General features: G+C 43.5%; 1 protein-coding gene across 7 annotated transcripts in view; it reads left to right on the top strand.

Annotated features, from left to right (window-relative positions):
- The first annotated feature begins 9905 nt into the window (after positions 1-9905).
- The window catches only part of LOC133619531 (leukemia inhibitory factor receptor-like), a 91550-nt gene continuing 86307 nt past the window's right edge, over positions 9906-15148 (top strand). For all 7 annotated transcript variants that reach the window (XR_009817432.1, XM_061980604.2, XM_061980603.1 and 4 more), the window contains exon 1: positions 9906-10218. Coding sequence is in view for 6 of the 7 variants with exons in the window: in XM_061980604.2 (XP_061836588.1) it covers positions 10146-10218 (73 nt within the window). In the remaining variant the exon portion in view is untranslated. The remainder of the gene's footprint in view (positions 10219-15148) is intronic.

Raw genomic sequence — 15148 nt, 5'->3', positions numbered from 1 at the left:
CGTATTATTCCGTTCTTTGTCACAGCATAAAAAGACTGATTAAGACTGTGCCTTCTCGTGCATCACTTGGGCCCATGGAGCATGGATTTTTATCGTTAATAGTCACTTCCCATTTTGTGAGCAGGCCTGGAGATCGAAAGTGGTTTTAATCAAATTGTGTCATTAAAATTATATCTAGATATTTGCAGTGGGCTCAAGTCTACCTCCATGTTGGACTCTCATTTCCTTGTTTGATATCAGAGAATGAAGACGTTCTTCATTTACGTTTGACCACTGATTCAACGCTACCAAAACCCCTAACAAAGCAAATGTGCCTTAAAGCAAGCATGCCTGAAGTCCGCCCTTTCGCGGACATTTTTTTATTGCCCCATATTGTACTTCCTAAAAATCACATTTCATTTAGAGCCACATTGAAAACAGTTTGTACAACAACTTTTTTTTTCCAGATTAATCATTGATCGAGTTTATCACAGTAAATTTGCTTGCATAATTTAAATGATCTTTAAATAAAAAAAAAACATGACACAAATGCAATATTATTGTCAGAACGTGAAATTATTATTATTTTTATTTTATTTACCTTGAATGCACAACATTTATTTGTTCAAAACTTGCCAACAGTTTTATCTGAAGCACCGATGAAGTGAAATTTGCCCGCAAGCACACCAATCGGAGTCTCCTCACTCATTTTTTGCACTGACCGCATAACAACTGGCTCCGCCTTTCGGGTAATCATCCATGGTTAAGGAGCATGTGCGCTCAAAATAAATAGTGTGATTAATCTGTGTTTGTACATGATAAAGTGATTATTTTTTGTGATTAATCGCATGCGTTAACTTTGACAGCCCGAACATTTTTTAAACAAAGGTCTTCATACAAATATTCAGGAATATTTTTTTTAAAAGCAAATTAAATAGCTTAAAAAAAACAAAAAAATTGTAATCTACAGTTATGATTGCCTTTATTTGATCAAAAAAGTCCTTTTTAATTAAGATATATTTTCTTAGGTTTTTATAATGAACACTAAGCATAAGTACCCCATCTTTCTATTAAACTTGGCTCGAGAGTAATACAAATTGATACCAATTTCCTGTACCTGGGAATCGATACTCGTATATTTGGGTACTTGTGTGTGTGTTCAAATGTGTTAATAAATGTTATTTAAAAAAAAAAAATCTGATTTATTTTTTTACTTAAAACTGAGCAGTGCTGTTTATTTGTTACATTGTTTTCTTAAACAAGTGTGTGTCATTTGCAACTATTGCACTGCAGTGTTTCTTAATCGTAGGGCATCATTAGTCTGCGAGCGCCCCCTGGAAGGCTGAAATTTTTTTTAGCTGTGGTTCGTATGGGCTGCAGGGGTACTCTGTTGTTATACACTTTTCCACATGTTTTATTATTTTGTAATTATAATGATTCATACTCTTTTGTAAAATCCAAACAAAAAAAACAATGTTTACTATGGGAAAAACTAAATATGCAGTATTTTCCCAGAAATTGTTGCAGAGTGAAATACTTGAAATAAGTTATTGACACCCTTGATTTGGTAGATAAGTCATAGCAACTAGGGATGATGTTTGATAAGAAATTATCGAGTTTGAGCCCATTATCAATCCTCTTATCGAACCGATTCCTTATCGATTCCAGATTGGTTGTTATATATGGAAAAAAACCACAATATTTGGTTTAATAAAAGCTCACTTATTTTATAAGAAAAAAAAAAATATATATATATATTGACTGTTAACTCCCTAAAAAAATGCATTAAAAAAAATCCATCCGTCATGTCTTTCATAATAATTGTGAGCGATAGCCTACATTTAAAAAAAAGTGCAGTTCTTCTTTAAGCAGGTTAGGTATAAATATTGAATACCATTAAAATCAAGAGTAAGATTATCATTTTGAATGGGAAAAATGTCCCAAAAAACTGAATTCTGGGAAATCTGGGACTATTTTTTTTATATAATTGTTGAAAAAGAGCACACAATTCTGGAACAGGCGGAATATTTTGAAGATGGAATGGTTTGAATCGGATAAAACATTTGAGGGTTGTGGAACTTTGAAAAATATCCCATTCATTTCAATGGGAATTTCATGGAAATTTGGGAATTTTGGGAAAAGCAGGAATTTTTTGAAAATGCTCAAACATTTGAATGTTCTGAATGGTCGGTGTTGGGATTTTTCAAATCGGTGGAGAAATGTTGAATTAGTAACATTTTTAATTGAGGAATGGTATTACGGAATTCCTGGAATTTCGGGAAAACCGAGAAATTTTTCCAATTCAAAAAACAACTTAGTTTTTTTTCCTGATTAAGAGGAATGTTTTGATGGTGGAATGGTTGAAGTGGGTTGAAAAATGTGGGAGGAGTAGTCAACAGCAAAAAAGGTGGAAATTGGGTTTAAAAAAACGGGAATTCCGGGAGTTCCTGGAAAAACTTTTTACTTTAAGTTGCAAATGATAGTTTGAATGTCCAGGATGTGTGGAATATGTTGAAGGTGGAATGGTTTGAATCGGTTAAAAAATGTTGAAATGGTGGAAGTTTGAAAAAGAGCCAGTAAATTTTGAATGGGAAAAATGGAATTCTGGGAAATCTGGGAATTTTTGGAATTTGTCAAGAGAAAGCCCGTGATTCCCGAGTAAGCTGAACAGTTTGAAGTTGGAACGGTTTGAATCGGATGAAAAATGTGGAAGGTAGAGCGCGCCAAAATCTGCCGAAGAATAATAATATGCTTTGGAGCATTCACACAACTACAAGTACACTACAAGTACTACAACTACAATAAATTACTTGTACACTTCTACATTTACTACAAGTACTACAATTAATACAACTAAAGTAAGCTACAAGCAATACTTCTAAAAGTATTACAACTACAAGAAACTGCAAATACACTATCACAAATACTACAACGACATATACTACAATTATTTCAACTACAAGTAAAGGACTAAGTTCTACAACTAGGAGTTATTCTACTACAAGAAACTAGAAGAACAATACTACAAGTACTATAACTACAAGAAACTACAAATTCGCCACTACGAAAAACTTAAAGTACACGATAAGTACCGGTATTACATCTACAGGAAACTACAAGTAGACCTGAACTATTATCAAGTAAGTATCAAACTCTAAGTACTTCCACTGCAAGAAACTGCAAGTACAATATTATGTGTTACGTACGGCGGGGGAAGGAGACGACACAACGGCAGAGATCAGTTCAATAGGTTTATTGAACTTGATGCTGATGATGTGTTGGGGTGTGTATGTTACTAAACGTGGACTGCCAGTAGCTCCTTATTTCCAGCATCGTAGTTCCGCTCAGCCGGGGAGAGTTGCCTAGAAAAGAAGGCACATGGGTGAACCAAATTGTCAACCCTGGAGCATTGAGAGAGCACCGCCCTGATCACCGAGTCTGACGCATCCACCTCCACCAAAAAGGCACAGTCCAAGTCCAGGTGGATGAGGCAGGAGCGGAGATGAAGCTCTCCTTAAGTCCCTCGAAGGCTTTACTGATCTCTTGAGTCCAGAAAGGGAGTATTGGTAGATGTGAGGGAATTTAATGCTGCGGCTACCTTGCTGAAGTCACGGATAAAACGGCAGTAGAAGCCAGCGAATCCTAAGAACCTCCTTAGTTCCGTCCTGGTGGAGGGCTGTGGCCAAGCCAATACTGACTCGATCTTCTTGGGGTCAGCCCTGATATGGCCTCCCTCGACCACAAATCCCAAATATCCTACCGAAGGTGCGTGGAATTCATACTTTTCAACCTTGACGAATAACCGATTCTCCAGCAGGCACTGCAGGACGAGACATATGTGCTGTTGGTGCTCCTGCAGGTTAGGTGAGGAGATCAAAATATCATCCAGATATACAACAACAAACTGATCAAGCATGTCCCGGAGAATGTCATTTACAAGAGTCTGGAAGACCGCTGTGGCGTTGGTGAGTCCGAAGGGCATTACCTTGTATTCAAAATGCCCAAGGTGGGTTCTGAAAACCGTCTTCCACTCATCGCTCTCCTTGATCCACACCAGGTGAATGACGTTTCGCAAGTCCAGTTTGGTGAAAATAGTGGTGGGTGCAAGAGGCTCGAAGGACGAATTTAGCAGGGGTAGAGGGTACTTGTTTTTACAGTTATATTATTCAAATGCCGGTAGTCAATACACGGTCTTACTGATCCGTCCTTCTTGCTCACGAAATTGAATCCAGCCGCCAACGGAGACTTGGTAGGTGTGATTATCCCCGAAGTTAGGGAAACTGTAATGTAGTCTTTAATGGCTTCTTTTTCAGGGAGTGACAGGTTGTACAAGCGGCTGGTCGGCAGGGTAGCGTTGGGGAGCAGTTCGATGGCACAGTCATAGGGCCTGTGAGGGGGAAGGGATAGTGCACGTTCCATGCTGAAAACAGCGGCAAGATCGTGGTAGATGGCAGGTATCTGGCCTAGATCAACGTGCTGAATACTGGGTCTGGGCTTGGTGATCGGAGGAGAAGCAGATCTGAGACAGTTCGCGTGGCAAGGGGTGCTCCAGGCCATGATCTTGCCAGTGGTCCAGGAGATGTGTGGGTCGTGCTGCCACAGACATGATCTCCCGAGGACTAGAGGTGCGACGGGAGCTTCCAGCACCCAGAAACTGATGGTTTCAACATGGTTCCCTGAGAGGGGATAGGGGCTCCGTGCGGTGTTTTATGGGCCCCAAAGGGCGACTATCCAGGGCTTGAGCAGAAATGACAGTGTCCAAGGGAACCAGAGGAATTCCAGCTTGCTGGGCGAACTCGTAGTCGAGGAGACTCTCGTCTGCTCTGGAGTCCAAATGGGCACCCACTCGCACAGTTCTGGTGTTCCATGCCAGAGTAGCAGGAAACAGGATACCTGGATTCCTCCTCTCCTGGGGAAAAAGACATGTGGCTCACCAGGATCCCCTTAGCTGGTGAGCCTGGTCTTTTGGCCTCGACGGTCAGTTGCGGATGATGTGCCCTGCCAGGCCACAGTAGAGGCAGAGACGCTGCCTATACCTCCTCTCTCTTTTCTCGGTCGCCAAGCGCGTTCTTCCCAGCTGCATGGGCTCAGGGGTCGTCATAGGTGCAGGTGGAGGAATAGGTTGGACGACTGAGGTCTGGTAGGCAGGTCGGAGCTGGATCTCGGGGGTGAACCTAGCTGCCCCATGCGCTCCCTCAGCTGCTCGTTCCGCAAGTCTATGATTATACAGGAGCGCGAGATCGATGAGGACTCTGCAGGAGGTGGGTCTGTCCCTCAGCAGGCCATCCTTTATCTGCTCCGTTAGTCCTCGTAGGAACGTGCTCTAGAGAGCTCTGTCGTCCCATCCACTGTCTGCTGCAAGGCTGCGGAACTCGAGAGTGTAGGCTGCAACTGAACGGGAGCCCTGCAAACGACCTGCCGAGTCCCCCCATCCATGTGGTGGTCGAACACCGCCCGGAACTCGACCCGAAAGGCAGCATAGTCGGTGCCCAGGCCCACGGTCTTGTGTGGACAAGACCGTGGGGCCGTGGGGCCGTGGGGCCGCTGTGGCCCACTTGAGTGCCTGCCCCGTCAGTAGCGAAAAAATTAAGGCAAATTTTTCGCCCCATCGGAAGAATAGCGTGAGGGTTGATGCTTGAATATTAGGTCGCACTGGACCAAAAACCCTCTACACAGTTCAAAGTTACCCTCGAAGGGCCTTGGGCTAGCAATCTTGGGTTCGCGGACCTGAGTGGTGTTCCCAGGTTTAGTCGCTGGTGTGGCACTAGGGCTAGCCACGGGTTATGAAGCCTGACTCGGGCTAAGGTTGTCAAGCCTTGCAATTAAGTTGACGAAGGCGCCCTCCAGCCTGTTCTCTCGGTGAGAAAAACGAGCCTGGTGTTCGTGCAGGACCGCTTGCATGGCCGCGAGATCAGGTGTCCTGGGGGATCGGGACAGGGGTGCAGACTGGGGTCTGCCGGTGTCGCCTGGTTCCGACATATTTGGCCGGAACGTACTGTTACGTACGACCGGGGAAGAAGATGACACAATGGCAGAGATCAGTTCAATAGGTTTATTGAATTTGATGCTGATGATGTGTTGGGGTGTAATGCTACTAAACGTGAATGGTGCAAGACGACGTGTAGAATTACCAGAGTTTGTTGTAGGTGCGTGTTGGATGAATCATTCGTCAGACCAAAGGGGCAAAGCGAGAAGGCAGTCCGTGAGCAAGCAAGAGGTCAGGGGCTGGAGAGAGGCAATGAGGTCTGTGTCCAAGCAGGGGTCGAGGATTGAGGGAGGCAGTCCAGAGTCCAGTGGGAAGTCGGGGCACACAACTCGATCACAGGAAACAGAGGGAACACTGCGGGGAACGCAGATGACATAAGACACGAGCACAGGGAAGGCACAGAGAGAGCAAGTACGCAGAGGGAAGCTCGAGATGGGATGCTTACTACGAAGAGTGAACTACGTTCCGGGGGGGGGGGGTAGCGGCGATGACCAAGAAGAACGCGGAGTTGGAATATAATTACAACATTTTATGTACATATTTATATACAGATTTGAACAATTAGTGATTCACTGAAATATATTTATTAATTGTGGTTCTTACAAAAAATATATCTTATAAAATATAAAAGCTAAAATGTCTCTTAAAGCTCTGCCCCTTTAATTAGTGAATACTAAATAATTTAACTTTAGCCTACTACTACAACCATATTATTTACCAGCAACATGAAGTGAAACAGAGGCAGAGGTGTCCTGCCACAGTCAGTCAACCTCCTCCTCCTCCTCCTGCTGCTGAACAGGTCGCACCTGTGGTCCGAACTGTAGGCCTACCTCCTCTCCAAGTCGAGCCCTTTTCGGCCGTTGAAAATATTTTTCTATACTCATCTGTGTGAAGGAGTGAACATCCAACATTAGAATTGATTACTAACGAGCAGAACCGCTCTATGTACAGTGCCGTCTAACCTTAAGCGGCAGCAGCTCAGCACATGCAGGGTTCAACGTTACGTTTTTTTTCTACTTGCCTGACTTCTCAAATCTACTTGCCCCAATATTTTTACTTGTCCTGCCTAGGTTTTTTTCTGGCTGTGTAGTGCTCATGGCATATATCTTACTGGAATCCTTCCCGTTGACTATTTACAACACTACACAGTATTTATTATTATTATTATTATTATTATCTATAATTACATTTAAATGGCATTGCATACATGTAAAATTAAATGCTATTTCACATTATTTGACCAGTAGCAGTTACACTCATCTGAACAGGTCAGCCACCTGTTTAAAGCCCGATCACAGTTGAAATCTTGAAATGAACGGCCTTAAATGGCCAAAACATTAACCTGGACAACATTTTAACAGCTGGTTGGCTCAGATTTTATTATTTTCATTGCATTCACATGCTGCAGTGGACAGTGGACAATTTAGCTTCAGTCCACGTGTGTTTATTGACAACAGGGTTATAACCTGGACATGTTAGCTCGTCGGTATGAAAACAGGTGACCGAGTCAAACAGCAGCGGTGTTAATGAAGCACCGTCAGTGAAACGCTCGGTGAAATCGCGGATTAACGTTAAATATATGACGAGCCGCGAGCGATGCAGCTATAACCTATCTACCTATAACACCTGTAAAAATGAAGCAATGCTACCACGCTAGCAAGCGTTAGCTAGCCGGCTATGAGCCACCAAGCTGCTAACTATCGCCAAAAGGCACCATTTAAGTTTTTTTCCCCATGGCATCCTGGATCAAGGCTTTCAGCAGCTTTTGGATGTTTGAGGTAGAAACGTAGGAAGCGCCATCATTATGAAAAGTAGCCGGCGAGTATTTTGATCCCGTCCGTCCGTCCCTCTTCTTCTTTTTCTTCTTCTTCTTCTTCTTCTTCTTCTTCTTCTGGCCCACCAGGTGAATTAAGTGCTATTGGCGGAGTTACAATGCATAGTAGGCTACCGCCACCTACTGCACCGGAGGTGTAACTACAAGCAACATTCACAGACAGTCCCATTGCTTTTATGAGCGGTCGAGCGAGTCAAAAGCCGAAAAATCCATTTGTGGCGGACATAATTCTTTCGTGGCGGGCCGCCACAAATAAATGAATGTGTGGGAAACACTGTATACTACAAGTATTTCAAGTAAATGACTATTAGTTCTACAACTAGGAGTTATTCTACTACAAGAAACTACAAGAACACTACTACAAGTACTATAACTAGGGATGTCCGATAAATGTGTTAAAATGTAATATCGGAAATTATCGGTATCGTTTTTTTTAATTACCGGTATCGGGTTTTTTTGTTTTTTGTTTTTTTTAATTAAATCAACATAAAAACTTCTGGACATCAGGACACTTCTGGAACAAACTCCAAGAGCCAAACTGTGACGCTTGCAAAAGACTCTTGGTAGATCCCACTATTGGGTCATTGTTTCCTATCGCTCGCATGTGAAATCAAGTAGTTAGTATGTTGATAATTATCATTAGTAACTTCAAATGATGATGCAATTCAATTCAAGCTTTAACTATCACATAGTGGAAGGTAAATATCCATCCATATTTTATCGAGAACCTTTCATTTTTTTTTCCAAGGTTCCTAAGCCGGAGATGACTCATTTGCAGTGATGTTGCTAGGTTCACATCATGTGTCAATTTGTACAATTTAGGAATAAAAAAAGAATGTAAGATAGAGATGTCGATAAATGTGTTAAAATGTAATATCGGAAATTATCGGTATCGTTTTTTTTATTATCGATATCGTTTTTTTATTTTTTTTTATTAAATCAACATAAAAAACACAAGATACACTCACAATTAGTGCACCAACCCAAAAAACCTCCCTCCCCCATTTACACTCATTCACACTCATTCACACAAAAGGGTTGTTTCTTTCTGTTATTGGTTCCTACATTATATATCAATATATATCAATACAGTCTGCAAGGGATACAGTCCGTAAGCACACATGATTGTGCGTGCTGCTAGTCCACTAATAGTACTAACCTTTAACAGTTAATTTTACTAATTTTCATTAATTACTAGTTTCTATGTAACTGTTTTTATATTGTTTTACTTTCTTTTTTATTCAAGAAAATGTTTTTAATTTATTTCTTATTTTATTAATTTTTTTAAAAAGTACCTTATCTTCACCATACCTGGTTGTCCAAATTAGGCATAATAATGTGTTAATTCCACGACTGCATATATCTGTTGATATCGGTATCGGTTGATATCGGTATCGGTAATTAAAGAGTTGGACAATATCGGAATATCGGATATCGGCAAAAAGCCATTATCGGACATCCCTAACTATAACTGCAAGAAACTACAAATACACTACTACAAAAAACTTCAAGTACACTATAAGTATTACATTTACAGGAAACTACAAATATACCTATTACAAGTATCAAAACTCTTAAGTACCACTGCAAGAAACTACAAGTACAATATTATGAGTACTACAAGTACACTATAGTAAGTATTACAACTACAGATACACTATTACAACTACAAGTACATCACCAAGATGTGATGTCTGTGTTTGCCAAGATTATTTTCCACAGTACACCAAGTACTAAATCACGTGTGTTGTTGTCATCAAATACTATTTTCCTTAATTCAATGCAAATTCATGTATAAACTTTATTTAAAGTTAGTTTTTTACATGTCCTTTTTATTTTTATTGCATTTTTTCAATCTGAAAAGTCACATTTAACACTTCTAAAACACTTGCAATTGAAGTCTAGAAGTAAAAAAACAATTTTTTGGTATATGTTTCTTAGCAGCATGTTGTCCAGTTGACAGAGAATCATTTCCAAGCATTAAAGTAGATGGTATTCAGTCAGAATGACTCACACACTTACCAGAAAGTACTTTCCACATTTCCTGCATTCCAGTCTCTGAGGATTTCACAATCATTAGGAGGTCAGTCAGCGAGCAAACTTGTGTGCATGATTCTCTGCTTGACCAAGTGGACATTCTACCTTACAGGGCTTTTCTTTCCTGTCCTTAATATTCACTTTTGTATTGACTTCTAGTGTCTTCTGAACAATGTTGTCTTGTAAATGATGTCCAAACTTATTTTTAAAGGCAGGTGCTTAAGACATGGACTGATCAACACACTGAACACGTGACTAGACGTTGTTCTCCCAAAATTTTGGTCAGGCACTCTTGGTTTGTGGAGGATTATGATGATCGCATGGATGATACTTGCCTCACTCTTCTGCAACAGCGCACAAGATGGAAATTCAAAAGAAGACGGTGAGTAAAACGAGCTCAATGCTCACCAAATAATTATAAAAGACTTTTTGTTAAATTAAGAAGTCAACATAATATAACAAAGAGTTTAGAGATGACTATATTCTTTATCATGTCCTAGTGAATAACTGCACAGTGGGAATGTATCCAAGTGCATTATAAATGATACAGTAGTCCAGTTTTTTTCAACCACTGTGCCGCGGCACACTAGTGTACTGTGAGATACAGTCTGGTGTGCCGTAGGAGATGAGCAAATATCCCCTATTTGGATTAAAAATGTTTTTTGCAAACCAGTAATTTTAGTCTGCAAATTATGTGTTGTTGTTGAGTGTCGGTGCTGTCTAGAGCTCGGCAGTGTAACCGTGTAATACTCTTCCATATCAGTAGGTGGCAGCAGGTAGCTAATTGCTTTGTAGATGTCGGAAACAGCGGAAGGCAGTGTGCAGGTAAAAAGGTATCTAATGCTTAAACCACAAATAAACAAAAGGTGAGTGCTCCTAAAAAAAAGCATCAAAGCTTAAGGAAGGCTATGCAGAACGAAACTAAAACTGAACTGGCTACAAAATAAACATAAACAGAATGCTGGACGACAGCAAAGACTTACTGTGGAGCAAAGACGGCGTCCACAATGTACACCCGCACATTACATGACAATCAACAATGTCTCCGCAAAGAAGGATAAAAACAACGGAAATATTCTTGATTGCTAAAACAAAGTATCCATCCATCCATCCATTTTCTACCGCTTATTCCCTTTGGGGTCGCGGGGGGTGCTGGAGCCTATCTCAGCTACAATCGGGCGGAAGGCGGGGTACACCCTGGACAAGTCGCCACCTCATCGCAGGGCCAACACAGATATACAGACAACATTCACACTCACATTCACACACTAGGGCCAATTTTAGTGTTGCCAATCAACTTATCCCCAGGTGCATGTCTTTGGAAGTGGGAGGAAGCCGGAGTACCCGGAGGGAACCCACGCAGTCACGGGGAGAACATGCAAACTCCACACAGAAAGATCCCGAGCCCGGGATTGAACCCAAGACTACTCAGGACCTTCGTATTGTGAGGCAGATGCACTAACCCCTCTGCCACCGTGAAGCCCTAACAAAGTAGATGTGGGAAATATCGCTCAAAGGAAGACATGAAACTGCTACAGGAAAATACCAAAAAAAAGAGAAAAAGACACCAAAATAGGAGCGCAAGACAAGAACTAAAGCACTATACACAGGAAAATAGCAAAAAACTCAAAATAAGTCACGTCGTGATGTGACAGGTGGTGACAGTACACCTACTTTGAGACAAGACCTATAGTGATGCGAGGTTGGTTATGGTTTAAAGTCATATCCAACAATTGCGACAGCGACTTTTTACTGTGAATTGAGTTTAGTTTTTTAATAATTTCTGCTGGTGGTGTGCCTCCGGATTTTTTCAACGCAAAAAATGTACCTTGTCTCAAAAAAGGTTGAAAAACACTGTCGTAGTCAGTGCAGGCACAGATTAGACATACGTAATTACATTTGTTTATATCAGTGGTTATTGCTCTAAGACTGCAAGGAAAGCTCAGATCCCACCTAAATGTCAAAAAATATTGTCAAATGTGTACTTGTGTGTTTACATTTCATTGACTAAATACACTATATAGCCAAAAGTATTTGGCCACCTGCCTTGACTCACATATGAACTTGAAGTGCCATCCCATTCCTAACCCGTTGGGTTCAATAGGATGTCGGTCCACCTTTTGCACCTATTACAGCTTCAACTCTTCAGAGAAGGCTGTCCACAAGGTTGCGGAGTTTTTTTTATAGGAATGTTCGACCATTCTTCCAAAAGCACATTGGTGAGGCCACACACTGATGTTGGTCGAGAAGGCCTAGCTCTCAGTCTCCGTTCTAATTCATCCCAAAGGTGTTCTATCGGGTTCAGGTCAGGGCTCTGTGTAGGCCAGTAAAGTTCATCCACACCGGACTCTGTCATCCATGTCTTTATGGTCCTTGCTTTGTGCACTGGTGCAGTCATGTTGGAAGCGGAAGGGGCCCGCTCCAAACTCTTCCCACAAGGTTGGGAGCATGGAATTGTCCAAAATGTTTTGGTATCCTGGAGCATTCAAAGTTCCTTTTACTGGAACTGAGGGGCGAAGCCCAACTCCTAAAAAACAGCCCCACACCATAATTCCTCCTCCACCAAATTTCACACTCGGCACAATACAGTCAGAAATGTACCGTTCTCCTGGCAACCTCCAAACCCAGACTTGTCCATCAGATTGCCAGATGGAAAAGCCTGATTCATCACTCCAGACAATGCATCTCCACTGCTCTAGAGTCCTGTGGCGACGTGCTTTACACCACTGCGCCCGACGCTTCGCATTGGACTTGGTGATGTATGGCTTAGATGCAGCTGTCGGCCATGAAAACCCATTCCATTAAGCTCTCTGCGTACTGTACATGGGCTAATTGGAAGGTCACATGAAGTTTGGAGCTCTGTAGCAACTGACTGTGCAGAAAGTCTGCGACCTCTTGGCACTATGCACTTCAGCGTCCGCTGACCCCTGTCTGTCAGTTTACGTGACCTAACACTTCGTGGCTGATTTGCTGTTGTTCCCAAACTCTTCCATTTTCTTATAATAAAGTCGACAGTTGACTTTGGAATATTTAGGAGCGAGGAAATTTCACGACTGTTTTTTTTTGCACAGGTGGCATCCCATGACAGTTCCACGCTGGAAATCACTGAGCTCCTGAGAGCGGCCCATTCTTTCACAAATGTTTGTAGACACCTGTGGCCGGGCCAAGTGATTAGGACACCTGATTCTGATCATTTGGATGGGTGGCCAAATACCAAAAATATATAGTGTATCTGCTCGAATACGTTGAACTTTTGTTTCGCGACAGCTGACGAAATTTCTTCTCATTCATTGTGGTAGCGTCACAGTGCATTAAACAGTGTTAAAGTTGAGCATGTTATGATCCGCTGCCCGGATCATATTTTTGTTTTTGTTTTCAAGTCACTTGTGTTTTCAGCACCTCTTGAGTTTGTTTCTGTTGCCATGACGGCAGATTATAGTCACCTGCCTCTGGTTAGTGTTCCGGACGCGCACCTGTTGCCCGGGCACTAATCAGAGGGCTATTTAGTTTACGCGCTGGCCTCACTCGGTCTGTTGGTTTTGTTTGCTCCTACGCAACAAGTTACGCTCTTGGTTTCTCTCATAGTTTAAATTTTTTGATATTAGCATCTTTGCTACCCTCTTGTTTTCCGTGCCATGGTGCACCGCGCAGCATTTTGTTCTGCAATCAGAATAAATCATTTATTCTCACCTGCAAGCCGCTTCCTGACATCCCTCTGCATCTTGAAAAGACGACCTCCGGCATCACAATGCCACGCAATCGTAACAGAAGACCAACAGCAAACAGTCTTTTCGAAGAGGGCGTGGAGGATTCCGGCTACGGGACGTGGCTGGTCTTAAAGGCGATGGAGAAAGAGACTCTCCAGTATTCCCCTTTGGAGCGCGAAGACCTTTTGTGGGGGCCTGACGGTTCGTTGGCCCAAATCGACTCCATCTGGCCCGGGGATGTCCGCTCACAGCCAGCCCGAACGCGTCAGCGAAAGCGGGAGTCAGCCAAGAAGACTTCGGCTCGCGGCAAAGACGCACCTATCCCACAACTTTTCCCTCCGGAGCACAGCCAACTACAAGCAGCCCAGAATTCTCCTCAAATAGTTGGTAATTATAATGACCATATTTTCAAAGATTCCTCCGACTGGCCTGTCAATCACTGGGGTTGCAGCTATGACGTCATTCCGTTGTCGCCCCCTGAGGACATGCCCCCGTCCACTTTTGATGACGTCATAGAAAAAGACATTTTTTTGCATTCTGTTAATTCTTTCTGTCAGCCATTTACAAATGACTTTAATTCTAAAATTAAGCATTATCAGGACATTTTTTTTAATTCTAGGTCTAGTCAGTCCCACTCACCTTCTGACTTTCAAGCTCAGCCCCCAATTACTTTGGCCCCACCCCCTAAGGCTCAAGCTCCACCCACTCCTCTGTCTGCTGTGCCACGTGCTGCTCTGCCTTCTCCACTTCCTGTTCCAGCCCAGTCATCTTCCGAGACACCCCACGAGAAGTACAGTCCTGCTTGGGTGGATGAGTGGTACCGGAAGGTACTGATCGAACTAAGACTTGAGGAACAATCCCAAGCGGCAAAGGACACTCCGCATGCTATTGAAGAGCAGAATAGAGAATTTGGACAATCAAAAGGGGAGGAGCCTACCCCCCTCCTCACCTCCTCCCTCCCACCCCTAAAGACTGTTCCAGACTGCACAAGACGCGTCTGGGATCCACTTCTTGAGGGGGGGGCTAGTACTGGGTGCTTTGCTAGTGGGCGGGCACAGCTGCGCCCAGCCAAGCCCAAACCTCCATGCCGGCCTCCGCCACCAGTCCTCCGGCATGCTAAGCCGCAACCCCCTGCCCGGCCGCCACCACCGGTTTTTCGGCATGCTAAGCCGCAACCTCCTGCCCGGCTGCCACCACCAGTCCTTCGGCGTGCTAAGCCGCAACCCCCGGCCAGGCCACCTCCGCCAAAGTCACGCCCAGCACCTGCTCCAAGTCTGGTTCCCACACCAGCACCTGCTCCAAGTCTTGTTCCCACACCAGCACCTGCTCCAAGTCTGGTTCCCACACCAGCACCTGCTCCAAATCTGGTTCCCACACCAGCACCTGCTCCAAGTCTGGTTCCCACACCAGCACCTGCTCCCACGGCAACGACAGCCCGGACGCCTGCTCCGCCCACGCCGGCAGACAAGCCGCCTGCTCCGCCCACGCCGGCAGACGAGCCGCCTGCTCCGCCCACGCCGGCAGACGAGCCGCCTGCTCCGCCTGCTCCGCCCACGCCGGCAGACGAGCCGCCTGCTCCGCCTCTGGCTCCGCCCACGCCGGCAG

The sequence above is a fragment of the Nerophis lumbriciformis genome, linkage group LG20 (genome assembly GCF_033978685.3).
Source record: "Nerophis lumbriciformis linkage group LG20, RoL_Nlum_v2.1, whole genome shotgun sequence".
NCBI lineage: Eukaryota > Metazoa > Chordata > Actinopteri > Syngnathiformes > Syngnathidae > Nerophis > Nerophis lumbriciformis.
This window is presented reverse-complemented; position numbering and strand designations above follow the sequence as displayed.